Raw genomic sequence first — 16,353 nt, 5'->3', positions numbered from 1 at the left:
TAAAACAAAATGTACAGATCCACATAAGGATATATTAAAGCAGATGGAAAAAAAACCTCGTTATGTGCTTCTTTTTGCCCACTAGTTTATCTTTAGTTTTGATAAGTAGATGTGAACATAAATATAAACAACATAAATAAGACATACCTCCATTTCAACTGCAGCAATATCCTGATCAAAGTGCTCCAATTTATTGGGGAAAAATGTCATGTTGTACGGCAGACCTTCACACCGGTGAATGGTTATGGGTTCGCAGGTGAAAAGACTGTGACTCTGGGTCAAACGGAGCAGTGGTAGGATGAAATAACAAACAAAGACTTGTGTCAAATCTTTCATGATGGGAATGCAATTAAAGACGAGGTCACAGAACTAACCCTGATCCCAACTCCAAGTATCAAGAGTCGTTATCCACTCTTCACCGTGTATCACATTGTTATTCAGCTGGTAAATTGCTTTAAGTGTACTGATTAGAGCGAACTGTTTTGCATCACAGTACTTTTCAAGTAATTATATTCCAATATTGAGTCCTGGAAAAGAAATGGAGTTAGGCAAGTAATTCATTTTAATTCTATACATCAATAGCACAATTTACCATCTGCATTGTTAATGCAGATGTCATTTCCAAATTAAAGTGTTCGCATGCAGTCATTTCGAAGGGGAAAATGTTTTGGCAGAGCTACAGCTATGTGGAATGAATGCAAAATAGGATTTCAAAGCAAGCTACGAATGTAACTCCAGTATTTGAAACTTTAAATTAATAGAAAGTACATTTAAAATATTGCCAATAATTCCTTTGCTCAAACGAAGGAGAAATGCTTGGAATTGACTGGCAGATAAATAAATACACAAATTGGGAAAGCAAAATAATGCTGCTAAAAATTCGGCTGGGTAGCATGTGGGATGTTACTAGTAAGAGGACGACTTCAGTGAACTCCATAACTTATCCCCGACACAGTTTTAATTTTTCACATGCAATCCTAAAGCAACAGTGATCTGACCTTTGCATTTCAGGAATGCTTTTTATGTTGACTTTGCAAGAGGGTTTACACCACCAGCATTTCTCCATACTTCAAAGCTCACCCACAATTTCTCCCAGGACACATGAAAAGATTCGAATTATCAACAGGAGAAGAAAACAATCTTTTCAGTAAGACTTATCCCACATCCAGTCATCCATAAGAGAGGAGCAGGTATTGCAAAGAATTTCTCAATTCTTGAACCTTTCAAGGCTAAATACACAGAGGGAAAGGGGAGTCTTACCAACGCCCATGAGGACGAATGCAGGGCAAGAACACCAGATTCCCCTTCCTTAAGCATAATATCTTCTCCTCCCAGTGAACACCTGATATACCGAGTGTAGGCATTAAGATCTCCTCACTTCTGTGAGTGCCCTTCCCCGCTTTTGTCTCCTGAGAGCACTAGATTCCTCGTGTGAGCACAAAATACCTCTCCTGAAAGCACCACGATGCCGCTGGACTCCTCAGGCTTCACGGCGCCGATCCCTCACCCTACCCGAGCAGAAAGTGTAGGGGTGGAGGCTGATCCCTCCTCTCCCGCCCCCATCATTAACCGGGACAGGCCACCCTCACTAACTCCTCAATACCGCTCAAACCTTACCGCCTCGGGAGAGAGGGATCATGACAGGTTGGGGTGTGGAGGGTGGGTATGGAAGCCGCGACTCCGGCCAGGCCCGGGGAAAAACTGCGCACAGAACAGTCATTCTCCCAGAGTCTTGAAAATCAGCAGGAGGCGCCTCTTAACCGCTCACCAGTTGTTGTCCCCCCCCTCGCGGATCACTTGTTGTTGTCCCCTCCTCGCGGATCACTTGTCGTTGTCCCCCTCCCTCGCGGATCACTTATCGTTGTCCCCCTCCCTCGCGGATCACTTGTTGTTGTTCCTCCCCCCGCCTCGCGGATCAGTTGTTGTTTTCCCCCACCCTGGATCAATTGTTGTTGTTCCCCCCCCCGCAACCTCGCGGATCAGTTGTTGTTGTCGCACACTGCCAGCACACACCTGTTGCTCCTCCTCCCGCCGCCGAGGGTTTGTGTGAATGAGAATGGCACGCAGCTTCCGTGGCCCCGCCTCCATCGCCCTCAGAGAGTCGTAGAAATTTACGGCTCGGGTAAAGGGCCTTTGGCTCATTGTGTGCTCGCCAGTCATCAAACATTCATCAAACATCCATCAACCGTATTTTCCAGCACTTGATCCTTGTACACTATCGCATTTCAAGTGCTAATCTAGACATGTTTAAAATGTTTTGAGGGTCCCGTACTTTACCACCCTATTGGATGATAAGTCGCTTTGGGTGAAAAACTTAAATCATCTCTAGAACTACTGCTTTTTACCTTAAAACTGTGCTCCTAATTATTGACTCCTGCTTGGGAAGTATTTCTTATTAATTCTCCCATGTATGCCCGTCAGAGCTTTGTACACCTCAATATGATTCCCCCTAGGGAACAACGTAGTCTCTCTTCATGGCTGAATCATTCTAGCCCAGGCAACATCCTGGTGAAGGGGAGACAACAAGGTGCAGGGCTGGATGAACACAGCAGGCCAAGCAGCATCATAGGAGCAGAAACGCTGACGTTTCAGGCCTAGACCCTTCATCAGAAAAGGGGGAGGGGAAGGGGGTTCTGAAATAAATGGGGAGAGAGGGGGGAGGCGGATAGAAGATGGATAGAGGAGAGGATAGGTGGAGAGGAAACAGACAGGTCGAAGAGGCAGGGATGGAGCCAGTAAAGGTGAGTGTAGGTGGGGAGTTAGGGAGGGGATACGTCAGTCCAGGGAGGACGGACAGGTCAAGGGGGCGGGATGAGGTTAGTCGGTAGGAGATGCCAGTGCGGCTTGAGGTGGGAGGAGGGGATAGGTGGGAGGAAGAACAGGTTAGGGAGGCGGGACGAGCTGGACTGGTTTTGGGATGCGGTGGGGGGAGGGGAGATTTTGAAACTTGTGAAATCCACATTGATACCATTGGGCTGCAGGGTTCCCAAGCGGAATATGAGTTGCTGTTCCTGCAACCTTCGGGTGGCATCATTGTGGCACTGCAGGAGGCCCAGGATGGACATGTCGTCTGAGGAATGGGAGGGGGAGTTGAAATGGTTCGCGACTGGGAGGTGCAGTTGTTTATTGCGAACCGAGCGTAGGCGTTCTGCAAAGCGGTCCCCGAGCCTCCGCTTGGTTTCCCCGATGTAGAGGAAGCCACACCGGGTACTGCGGATGCAGTATACCACATTGGCAGATGTGCAGGTGAACATCTGCTTGATGTGGAAAGTCTTCTTGGGGCCTGGGATGGGGGTGAGGGAAGAGGTATGGGGGCAGGTGTAGCACTTCCTCTGGTGAATCTCTTTTGCATGCCCTCTAGTGCAATCACATTCCTCTTAGTGTGGTGACTAGAAACTGCATACAGTAATCCAAATGTGACCTAACTAATGTTACAGACAGCTCCATCATACCCTCCTTGCTCTTGAATTTAATGCCTTGATTAATAAAAGCAAGTATCTCATATCTACCTAAACACTTTACCTGTCTTTCCTGCTGTCTTCTATGATCTAAGGATGTACCAATGACCAATCTTCCAAAGATCCTAACATTCAGGATGTGCTCCCTTGCCTTATTTGTTCTTTTAAAATGCATCACCTCATAATATTCAAGATTAAATCCCATTTGCCAGTGTTCAGCCCATCTGATCAATCCATCCCATCCTTGCAGTCAGACGTTCCTCCTCACTATTTGCCACATCACAGATTTTTGTGTCATCTGCGAACTTACTGATTATACCTCCTATATTCATGTCAGACTATGAATGTACACTACCAGCAGCAAAGGACCCAGCACAGAACACTGTGGTCCACCACTGAACACAGGCTTCCAGTCACAAAAACACCCTTTGACCATCACCCACTGCTTCCCGCCACAAAGCCAATTGGGATCAATTTGCCAAATTGTCCTGGATCTCATGAGCTCTTGCAAGCCACTGTCAGAAGACTTAGTGAAATCCATGTAGACTACATCAAAAGTTCTACCCTCATCTACAGACCTAGTCACCTCCTCAAAAATTTTAATCAAATTTATTGGATGTGATCTCCCCTTTACAAAGCTGCTCTGACAATCCTTGACCAATTCTTGCTTCTCCAAGCAGACATTAATTCATCAACTAACTAGAACCCACCGAACGTATACAGATCCCATCTTCTTTAGAAACAGAACCAGTGATTTAGGAACTGATAGCCTTCACTCCTACTCCAACTCTTCAGCCATGAATTAATCTGTTCTATTTGCCTATTGCTACACTCACTGTCACACTAACATCTTGCACCTGGCACAGCTTGGAAGAAGAGAATGAATTTCTTCAGGCGGCAGAGGTGTCAAGGGGGCAACATCCACTGTCCATTTTGGATTCTGAGGTATCTTCAGTACAAACCCTTATGGATATTATTTGTGGTATACTTCTGTGAATCCTCATCTAACTGTAATTACAAGGATGTATGACTTATGTTTCGCTTCATGAAGAACAGGCCACTGCTAGTGTTGCATATAAATCCTCTGTGTGAGGAATTGGGTATTTATCCAGCTCTGAAAAGTGGTTTACCAATTTCTTTTTTATAATCCTCACAGAGGTGAACCTACCAGTCGGGCTTCACAATCAACTGGCTCTGCTCATTCCGCCACCTGTGCTGATTTGATAATTTCTTCACTTTCCAACTTTTTGATTTCTGCCCCTACTTTTGCCCGTAAGGCAAATGACACTGGGTGGGCCTTGCAAAGTCTTGGAATTTCTTCCTGGTGAACATCCAAGGTGGCCTTGGCTCCTTTGATAGAATTAGAGGAGGCTTGGAGTCATAATATTCCTTAACAACTCTTGCACGTTTTTAGTACCTGGTGCCTCAGGGAAAGTTATGCTCCTAACAAAATAAAAAGCTGCTGGTCAGAAACTGTCAGGAAAATTACTCTTGCTTTTCATCTGCCCCAGTGTCATTTGCCCAGAAAAGACAACATATTCTTCAACTCCTGCCACTTCCTACAAACTAAGGGGGTGGCCATGGGCACCCGCATGGGACCAAGCTATGCCTGCATGGAACTTTTTCCCCTGCTCCACTGGCACTATCCCCCACCTCTTCCTCTGCTACATTGATGACAGTGTCAGCGCTGCCTTGTGCTCCCATGAGGAGCTTGAACAGTTCATCAACTTTATTAACACCTTTCACCCCAACCTCAAATTCACTTGGACCATCTCCAACACCTCGTTCTCCTTCCTGCATCTCTCTGTTTCCATCTCTGATGACTGCCTCATAACTGACATCTATTTCAAGCCCACCGACTCCCACAGCTACCTATACTACTCCTCCTCGCACCAACCTTGCTGCAAAAATACAATCCCCTACTCCCAATTCCTCTGCCTCCGCCACATCTGCTCCCAAGATGGGGCATTCCACTCCTGCACATCCCAGATGTCTTCCTATTTCAAAGACCGTAACTTCCCTCCTCCGGTGATTGAAAATGCCCTCAAATGCATCTCTTGCGTTTCCCACACCTCTGCCCTCATATCTCCTCTTCCCAATGGAAACAAAAATAAAGACAGAATCCCCCTTGTCCTCACATATCACCCTACCAACCTCCGCATCCAACGTATCATTCTCTGCCACTTCTGCCACCTACAATCTGACCCCACAGCCAAAAATATATTTCTCTCCCCACGTCTATCACTTTTCGTAGGGACCATTCTCCCTGCGACTCCGTCGTTTGCTCCACACTCCCCACTAACCCCACCACTCCCGGCACCTTTCCCTGCAACCACAGGAAGTGCTACATCTGCCCTTACACCACCCCCATCATCTCCATTCAAGGCACAAAACAAACCTTCAACATCAGACATGGTTTCGCCTGCACACCTGTCAACTTGGTGTACTGCATCCACTGCTCCCAATGTGGCATCCTCTACATTGGTGAGACCAAGCGGAGACTCAGAGACCATTTTGTAGAGCATCTGTGCTCTGTACACGACAAACAACAACACTTTCCAGTCGCGAAACATTTTAATTCCCCCTCTCACTCCCTGGGTGACATGTCCATCTTGGGTCTCCTCCAGTGTCACCCACAGATGCCACCCACAGGCCGGAGGAGCAGCACCTCATATTCCGCCTCAGGAGCCTACAGCCTGATGGCGTAAATGCGGATTTTACCAGTTTCAAAATCTCTCCACCCCCCGGCCTCATTTCATTACAACCCTCCCTCTCACCCCCACCTCCTTGACTTGACACCACCTGTCCATCTTCTCTCCCACCTATCCATCCCTCCCACTCTCTGACCAATCCCGACCACTGCCTACATGCACTCACCTATCACCATCCCACCTACCTTCCCCAGCCTCATCCCTCATCTCTTTACTTATTTCTGAGCTCCCCTCCCCCTCCCGTTTTCTGAAGAAGGGTCCCGACCCGAAATGTCAGCTTTCCTGCTCCTCTGATGCTGCCTGGCCTGCTGTGTTCCTCCAGCTCCACACTTTGTTGTCTCTGACTCCAGCATCTGCAGTTTTTGCTGTCTCATATGCTTTCCACATACTGAGCCAAGTCTTTGATGGATGGATTGAATGAGTTAAGCTTCCCAGATAATAGCATGATTACCCCAACCCGACGATAACTGTTGCAAACAAATTTCTTCAGGAGCATCTTTTCTTTCATCATCACTGAAATAACTCCATAGAGGCAAGTCACCAAGTCAACCTTTATTTACACGTGGAGAGTCCTTGACACTGAACCAGCTCCGTCAGAGCCAGTTCTCTGAGTCAAAAAGATGTCTGAAATTCCTAGTCTTATGTGTGAGCGAGATTAACAACTCCAATCAGGGAACTCATATTCTATCAGGCTCACCTAGTTGACCTTGTTACAATCACGAGACAACAACCAAAAGGTCATGTCTCAAAGTCTAACGGAAATAGTCCTTAGTTAAGTCATGGGACACAACCTTCAGTCAGGGGGTCCAACCAAGCACACTAAGTCAAGGCTAACATCTGAGATCAGTCCAGGAGCCTTGGCACAGTCAACCCGATGATCAGTCAGGTTTTACTCCTTATAGGATATGAGGAGTTCAAATTTGGGCAGCTGATCACCAATCTTTATTCTTTTTGCTTATTGTGGATTGTTTTCTTCTGACATGAGAGGAACGGAAGGATTAAGTGAAATGAAAATGTCTGGTACAGGTATTAGTGCTGTTGCAGGTGTGGTAAAGCTGTCCAATTTCTTTATTCATTCAGAGGATGAGGGTGTTGCTTGCTAAGCCAGCACTTATTGCCCATCCCTAATTGCCCAGAAAACAGTTATGAGTCAACCACATTGCTGTGGGTCTGGAGTCACACGTAGACCCGACCAGGTAAAGGTGGCAGTTTCCTTTGCTAAAGGACATTAGTGAACCAGCTGGGTTTTTTACGACAATCGGCAATGGATTCATGGTCATTACTAGACTCTTAAGTGCTCCAACTGAGTGACTAGGAGGTGCAGAGGCCATGCAGGGTTCTGAAGAAGAATTACTGGACTGAAATGTTAACTTTGATTTCTCTCCACATATGCTGCCAGATATCCTGAGCTTTTCTAGCAATTTTTGATTTTGTTTCTGATTTCCAGCATCCGCAGTTTTTTCAGTTTATATTTTGCCATGCAGGGTTAGTAGATTGAGGGCATTGGATGGGTAGGAACAAGCATGAGAATATCTTGCATCTGACAGTAAGTGTGGTAGAGCATGATCCATAATGGGAAGTGGGTGATGTAGCAGTGAGAAAATGGTGGCACTTAACATAGTGGAGCAGAGAAGAACAGTGACTTTCTTCCTTCACTGCTGGGTAATACTATAGGCTGCTGAGACTGTATGACCCAGGTAGTAATTTAACACCAGGCTAGCAGGGTCTGATCATTTGCATCATCCTGTCCACCAGGACCTCCAGGTCCCTGCCCACAAAGCAGGACATCAATTTCCCTTTTCTGCCATGTCCTTGGCACATGTCACAAAAGGTGTATGGCGACTGTGGACTGGCGGTGCTTGACCAGATGCACAACCGCTTTTTAAAGATATTACTGACAGCAGGAATCCCAGAATGTCCTGGCAGTATTGTGTACTTCTGGCTACAGTAAGTGGGAGAATCAGGCTAGCACTGGTCAAGAGATGCAACGTACAGCCATGGTAAGTAGTTTACAAAGTGGGTTTTGTACAATTGCAAGAAAGCTCGCTTGGCCTCATGGAAAGAAATGCTTGAGAAAATGGCACTGACAAAATATGCCATTGAAATGTGCAGGAAAATCCCTGCTCAGGAAGAAAGTAAGGAAATACACATCAAGTTTATTCTGACAAATTTCTTACAAAACTTTGAAAATGCCACCAAAAATGGATTACAATGTTGAAAAATGTGAGGTTATAACTTTGGAAGGAAGAGTGGGGGGTGGGGCTAAATGTTATTTAAATGGAGAAAGACTGCAGAAAGCTGCCGGATAGAGGAATTTGGTGTATTTGTGCATAAATTACAAAAAAACCTGGTATACAAGTTCAGTACATAATAGGGAAGTTAAACATTCTGAGGAGAGGTCTTTGGACTCAAAACATTAACTCTCTTTTCTCTTTATGGATGCTGCGAGACCAGCTACAAGGTCATTATAGAGAGGTAGTTTCCTCTTGTGCGACGAAACAACATAATATTAGAGGAAGGGGTTGCATATTTAAGACAGAGATGAAAAATAATTTCTTCTCTCAGGGGGTTGTGAATCTGTGGAACTCTCTTTACCACAGAGGGCTGCTGTGGCTTGGTCGTTAAGTGCATTCAAGGCTGAGACAGACAGATTTTTAATCAGTAAGGGAATCAATGGTGATAAGGAAAAGGCAGGTAAGTGGAGTTAAGGATTATTAGATCAGCCATGATCTCATTGAATGGCAGAGCAGACTTGATGACCCAAATGGCCTACTTATGCTGCTTTGTCTTGTGGTCATCAAGAACCCTGTCAATATGTGATCTGGAAGAAGGCCACCACCTATCTCTCTTCTGGACTAAACCAGGTGAGGATGGTACATTATCTTTCCTGAAGGATCAGATAAGTAGTTAGGTTTTTATGAGAATCCAGTAGCTTCACAGATTTTATTCTCAAATCTGATTAATTACCTGAATTTAAATTTCCCAGCTGCTGTGAAACTCAAGTTTCCAGATAACCCTGATAATGTTCTGAAGAAGAGTTATTACTGGACTCAAAACATTAATTGATTCTCTCTCCACTGATGCCACCAGAACCGTTGAGTCCCCCAGCATTCCCTGTGTTTGGATAATGAGTCTGGTGGAAGTACAACTGTACTATTGTGCCTAGACAGCATGACCTATTAGAAGAGAATCCTGTCACTACCAGAGGGTTCTGTACTTTACTCTGACGTGACTGGAGGAGCAACTGGATGAATCACTGAGCATCGATGAGTGGGGAGGAAATGGGGTGATTCAGCCTAACTGCCCAATGTTTACCAACTCCACAGCTTCTTTCCACTCTAGTTACCTCTCCTTAATCTGCCCTCATGGACATCTATCTGTTTCTCCCTCATCCAGACATCAAACCTCCAATCAGTGTGTAATTGCCTAACCATGTGGCCATGTTCCTCATTTCCACTATTCTTAGTTGTCAAGTCATGAACCATATATTTGTTCATAAAGTAGCCAGACAGCGTGAGTCTTCTTGTATCCTTTACTTCTTTGGTTACTGTGTATCTGTTCGTCTGATGCATTGCACTGATGAAATGCTACACATCAGCATCATGGAAATGCTGGAAGCTGTCATCATACTCCAAGTCAACAGAGAAAAAGCAGTTTTGCTCTGAATATGGATAGATGTTTGTTGAGCAAATATACATATGAAGCATGTGTATCTGTATTGTGTAAAATACATTTTATACTAAAATGAATGCATGAGACTAAAAGACGTGTTACCATAGCTATCGTGAGAGGAAAGTAATTTATTGACAAGGTAAGAAAACAGAACATAATATCCTGTGAGCAACAACAGAACATAATATTCTGTGAGCAGCAACAGAACAAGGCTCATTGACTCCATTTAAAATATTGTATGAGACAAAATCACTAGCTCAATAATACATCAAGCTGGATTTAGAGCTCTTTACATAGAAACATAGAAGTACAGAAAATAGGTGCAGGAGTAGGTCATTCAGCTGTTCAACTCTGCTCCACCATTCAATATGATCATGGTTAATCATCCAACTCAGTACCCTGCTCCTGCTTTTGACCCATACCCTTTAGCCTTAAGAATTATATCTAACTCTTTCTTGAAAACATTCAATGTTTTGGCCTCAAAACCATCTTCTGTGACAGAGAATTTTACAGGCTCACCACTCTCTGGATTAAAAAAAAACTCTCACCTCAGTCCTAAATGGCCTATACTTTCTGCATAATCTGTACCTCTAAATCTGGATTCCTGCATATCAGGAACATCCTTCGTGCATTTACCCTATGTAGTTCCGTTAGAGTTTTAGAAGTTTCTGTCAGATCCCCCCCCTCGTTCTGCTAAAATCCAATGAATGTTGTCCTAATCAATTTAGTCTCTCTTTACATGTCAGTCCTGCTATCCCAGAAATCAGTTTGGTAAACCTTCATCCCACTCCCTCCATAGCCAAAACTACCTTGCTCTGATCAAAACTGCACACAAAGATCCAGGTGTAGTCTCACCAAGACATCCCTGCTTCTGCACAGTTGAAGAAAGACAACCCTGCTCCTATACACAAATACTCTCGATATGAATGTCAATGTATCATTTGCCTTCTTCACTGTCTACTGCCCCTTCCTGTTTACTTTCAGCAACTAATGTAGAAGCACAAGTAGGTCTTGATGCACCCCTTTCTTTCCCAACCTTTTGCCATCAGGTAGTAATCTGCCTTCCTGTTTTTGCTTACAAAGCAGATAACCTCACGTTTATCCACGTCATACTTCATCTTGCCATTTTTTTGCCCACTCACTCAACTTGTCCAAATTGTACTGAAACATCTTTGCATCCTCCTCATAGTTCACCTCCCACTCAGCTTTATGATTTTTGTCAACTTGAAGATATTACATTTAGCTACCTCATCTAAACCATTAATATATATTGTGAATAGCTGAGGTTCAAGCACAGGGCCTTGGGTAGTGTTGTAGAACAGGGAGATCAAGGGGTTCAGGTACATAATTCTTTGAAATTTGCAACACAGGGTGGTTAGGAAGACATTTAGCATGCTTGCCTTCATTGCTTAGACCTATGAGTAAATGAATTGGGACGTTGTATTGAGGTTGTACAGGATGTTGGTGAGGCTTCTTTTGGAGCACTGTGTCCAGTTCTGGTCACCCTGTTATAGGAAGGATAATATTAAGCTAGAGAGAGTTCAGAAGAGATTTACCAGGATGTGAGGGTTTGAGTTTTCAGGAGAGGCTGGAACTTTTTTTCACTAAAGCATAAGAGATTGAGGAAGTTTAAAGAAGTTTATAAAATATATTATAAAATAAAAATATATGATAGAAATTTATAAAATCATGAGGGGTATAGATAAGGTGAATGGCAGGTGCCTTTTCCCAAGGGTCAGGGATTTCAAGATTGGGGGCATATTCTTAAGGTGAGAGGAGAAAGATTTGAAAAAGATGAGGTGCAATTCTTTTACACAGAGAGTGGTTCATGTGTGGAATGAACTTCAAGAGGAACTGGTGGATGTGGGCACAATTACAATGTTTAAAAGACATTTAGATAAGTACACAAATAAGAAATATTTGGAGGGATATGGGCCAAGTTGGGATTATGATTGGCATGGATTCATTGGACTGAAGGGTCTGTTTCCTTGCTATATGATTCAATGACTTTATAACACTGATCTCTGTGGTACCTGCCTTCCACTCAGAAAACAACCTGTATTTCCTACTGTTTGTTTCCAGCCTGCCAGCTGTTCTTTATCAGTATACTACACAAATCCCTTCTTCTTTAATTTTATTCTCTAATCTCTTATGAAGGACCTTATTGAAAGCCTTGTGAAAGTACAAGTAAACCATATCCATTGGCTCCCCATTATCAACTCTACTACTTACATCCCAGGAAACTTCCAGTAGCATTGTCAAGCAAGTTCCTTTCTTCCAAATGCTCTGCTATTAAATCTTTTATAATGGACTTCAGCATTTTTCTCATTACTGATGTCAGGCTAACCTTGTTTTCTCTCTCTTCTTTTTTAAATGGAGGAGTTACATTAATTATCCTCCAATCCATAGGAACTCTTTCAAAGTCTAGAAATTTTGAAAGAGGACCACCAATGCATCCATTATTTCTCGGGTCACTTCCTTAAAGATTCTGGGTTGTAGATTGTTTGATCCTGGCAATTTGTTAGCCTTTAATATGTATTTAACCAGTCTGCCATTTCTTTATTCCCAATATAACTTCCACTGTTTCTGATTATAAGGGATCTACATTTGCCTTTACTAACCTATTTCTTTTCACATACCTACAGAGGCTTTTACAATCAGTTTGCAAGCTCTCAGCAAATTTATGAGCAACACGGTGTCAGACATTTTCACTGCAATTGTTTACCATTTTCACACTGCAAAAAGGGAAAAGATGTGTTCTGAGCTTTGCATAGGTGCCAGGTTGCTACTGGACCTCTTCTATGTTTTTATGGCATTGATGATAGACTTTTTGGCAAGGCTGCCAATGCGCCAAGTAATTAATTGAGCATGCTGAAGATTCTTGATCTCTAGGCTGCTCCATCAAGCCCTTACCTGAGTCTTCGACAATAAACTTATGCACAACCTTATCTTCAAGCAATGTGGCACCTGTCCCTCTCCTATAAATAGACCATTTAAGCCCAGTATTTCATCACTTGCAGATACTGCCTTTAAACTGTTTTCTAAAGTAGCTGCAATATGAATATCTGAGCTGGTGAGTAGGAGAGTAAGGTAATTATATTTCTTCTTCATTGGTGTCTTCCTCACTTTTAGTTGTTCTTCCTCCATTAGTGCCTGAACAGTTTGCAGATCTTGAGCAGCTGAAGGGAGAAAGGCACAATGGTAGGATTGTGGTCATGAAGGGAGGTGAAAGGAAAAGGTTCATACTACCACCATCTGCAGCATGTAAATCGCACAGGATTGCTGGATGAGAGGGAATTGGGATATGTGGAGTAGGATTAGGTATGAATATACCGTAAACTTCAATGTTTTAGTCCCACTGCTGATCACACCCTAAGTCATAACTGCTCTATTAACAGCGAGCACCGTCTCTTCCACAAGGGTAAGAGCATGCATCCATGCACGCCCCCTGCTGGTTCATTGCACTGCCTCAAGTTCTGTTTTCCCTTTTCCTAGAAGAAAGGGAAGTGTGCCAGTGAGTGTGGTGCAATGAGTTTGGGTAATGGTTAATAGCTGCAATGTGCTTGCCATCTGTGAGATATCAGTACAATGCTTGCAGCATTGCTAGGGGTGTGCAAATGAGGTGAAGCAGTGAATGTTCAGTACAATTGGTAGGGGCTGTCAATTGTTGGTGATGCAGGTTTAGTGCATTGAGCAGAGTGTGCAAGTCTGCTGGTGTGATTAATGGACTATGGCATTTGAAGCTTCATTCATGAGCCTTAACCACTAATTGAATTTCTTGTGTCACTGCCCCCAGGGCCAGATTCTTGCATGGCTTTGTGTTGCTCTGTCATCACAGTTTGCCTTGATGGTTTCCTGGTTCCTGTGGATTAGAAATCTCTTTTCCTGACCATACCTTCCACTAAAGGTGCCCAGAGCAACATCTGAGAAGCTGGGAGCCCACTTCTTGGCCTGTCACCGTTCTTCATGCTCACACTCTTTTCCTCAAACTGTTCCAGCACCTATCTTTTACCTTACCTTGATGGTACAGGCTGACTTTTCATAGAAACTTGCAGAAACTCGGGCTCCCTGCCAACGGAAGCTTTGTGTTTAATACTGACTGCATGTGGCTGTGGTTCAAACAAGCAGACAGCTGTAAATTTGTGTATGCTTCCATCTGAAGCAAACTTGGTTGGGCTGGGATTAAATATGCTTTACAATATCTGCAGTCATTTACCCTGCCCTGTAAGTTTGCAGTTGAACTTACTTTCTGCAAACTAAAACACGCTCATGAGCAGAATATGGAGGGAAGTAGCCTTTGGAAATTCAATAAATCCTTCCATTGTTTGAAATGCACTGTAATTAATACAGAACACCACTTCACACTGTTTCACACAGATGCCTCTAATCATAATCATCTCTCTGATTTAACAAAGACATTGTATGGACAGACCTTCAGGTGAGGTTAGAATGATTAAGTTGAAGTAAAGAAAATGAAAGATTAAATAGAAGCACAAGCTATTTGACTTTCTTTATACTTTCCTATAATATAAACATCACAATCAATTCCAGCATTTGTGCTCATCCCTAGGTTCGCTGAACTGAACCTGCTTGGCCATTTCAGAGGGCAGTTAAGAGTAAACTACATTGCTGTAGGTCTGGAGTCGTATGTAGGCCAGACTGGATAAAGACACCAGATTTCCTTCTCCATAACAAAACTAACTAGATTTTGATAACAACTGATGATAGTGCATACAATATTCCACATTTATCAATTGAATTTGAGAAGAACAGCCTCAACTTCAGTTTGGTTAGTTGTAATCAGGGCAGTATAACCTTCTTTACCATCTTGCTCTTCAAAAGCAGATTTTAAAACAGCATGAGAACATAGTAATTCAAAATTATGAGGTGACTTAGGAAGTCAGAGAGAAACATTTGTTTCATTGAATTACAATTATAAACCATGTCCTAGTAAGTCAACAAGTGAATCAGATGCACAGAAAAATGAAAACTGAAAGAACTGCCGATGCTGTAAATCAGGAACAAAAAACAAAGTTGCTGGAAATGCCCAACAGGTCTGGCAGCATCTGTGAAGAAAAAAATCAAAGTTAAGGTTTCTAACATAACTAGTTCTGAGGAAGGGTCACCGGACCCGAAACATTAACTCTGATTTTTTCTTCACAGATGCTGCCACATCTGCTGAGCTTTTCCAGCAACTTTGTTTTTGTTGCACAGAAAAATGATGCTTACACATTGAAAGAATGGTGATAAATTTCCATTTTAGATGGTGATGATGGTTAGATCCTCATGTTGGAGATGGGTATTCCACTTGTCTGGCATTAGTGTTATTTTTACAGCATTGATAGTTTTAGGTATATTTGAATAACAGCTTAGCTTCTCCTGAATTTCTTTGAGCCTTCTGCTGTTGTGCAGCTATATCATTACAAGGAGCATCAGAGAAACTCTGCTGTTGAGTCGCCACAGTTACAGCTGAACATCCGGAAACTACAATGCACAATAGTATGAAGTGGAAGAAGATTTGTAATTTAATTTAAGGTCTGGAATTTAACTTTGGATGATGCAGGGAATCATACAACTGCAAATCTTGCCCTCTTGCTCGCAGTATCTCATGGGATGTCCTCAAATTGAGCGACAGCCATTGACAATAACATGAACAGACAAAAACTGATTTCCAGCCATTTGCATATGCCTGGCTTGCCTTTCTATTGAAGATAATGGGTGGCCACTTTAATATTGCTGATTTTACACCTCCTGCCAAAATTAAATTTTATGTTCTATGTGTTAAACAGATTAATTTGGCTAAGAATACATTGGAATGATGCATATCTCAAAAATGGCCTGCTATTTAGGAATCACACTCTACAGTTCAGTTGGTCCCTTTCTGCGTTGGAGACCTGGATAGTGGAATTGAGGTTGGAACTGCTTCATTTTTGACTGTCTTTCAGCAGCCTTTTGCCTTCTGCGGGCACAAATACCCCTATTTCCCATTGGTTTGCAGACAAAAAATAATTAAACTCTAGCTAGTGTTGATAAATTAGTATTTCTCTAACTCTGGACTTCATCACCACCTATCGCTTACTCCTCCCTTACCCCATATTCAGCATATATACTGACCTCTTCCTAGCTAAAATCACTGCTGTAGAGGGGAGACTGGATTCAAAACATTAGCTCTGCTTTATCACCACAGACCTTTAGATTTAGATTGTTACTGCCCTATGTGCCCCTACCCTTCACAATTTTAACAATGCTCCCTCACATCAATCATTCTCCCATCTCTAATAAGAGCAAAATGCTACTGATGCTAGAAATTTGAAGTAAACAAGGAGAATGCTGGAGAAACTCAGCAGGGTCTGGTAGCATCTGTGGAGAGAGAAAGAGAGTTAAAATTTCAAGACTGGTATGACTTCTTCAGAACAATATTCGACTTGAAATGTTAACACTTTCTGTCTCCACAGATGCTACCAGATCCTGCTGAGTTTCTCCAGCATTCTTTGTGTTTGCGCCTCTACCTT

The 16,353-nt window shown here is 43.1% G+C and overlaps 1 protein-coding gene across 4 annotated transcripts in view; it reads right to left on the bottom strand.

Annotated features, from left to right (window-relative positions):
- LOC109930437 (frizzled-6) overlaps positions 1 to 2,040 on the bottom strand; it is a 45,680-nt gene extending 43,640 nt beyond the window's left edge. Inside the window, exons 1-2 of one of the 4 annotated variants that reach the window (XM_020529916.2) lie at positions 2,014 to 2,040; positions 148 to 527 (exon numbers count right to left, since the gene is read on the bottom strand). In XM_020529916.2, coding sequence (XP_020385505.1) covers positions 148 to 336 — 189 coding nt within the window. In that variant the 5' untranslated portion in view covers positions 337 to 527; positions 2,014 to 2,040. Of the gene's footprint in view, positions 1 to 147; positions 528 to 1,260; positions 1,548 to 1,768; positions 1,862 to 2,013 lie in introns of those variants that run through there. The other 3 variants (XM_020529918.2, XM_048596301.1, XM_048596302.1) reach the window with 3 other exon arrangements.
- Between the last annotated feature and the right edge of the window lie 14,313 nt (positions 2,041 to 16,353).

Source organism: Rhincodon typus, chromosome 4 (assembly GCF_021869965.1).
Source record: "Rhincodon typus isolate 14 chromosome 4, sRhiTyp1.1, whole genome shotgun sequence".
Lineage (NCBI taxonomy): Eukaryota > Metazoa > Chordata > Chondrichthyes > Orectolobiformes > Rhincodontidae > Rhincodon > Rhincodon typus.
Note: the sequence above shows the minus strand (reverse complement) of the source record. Positions and strands in the feature narration are given on the sequence as shown.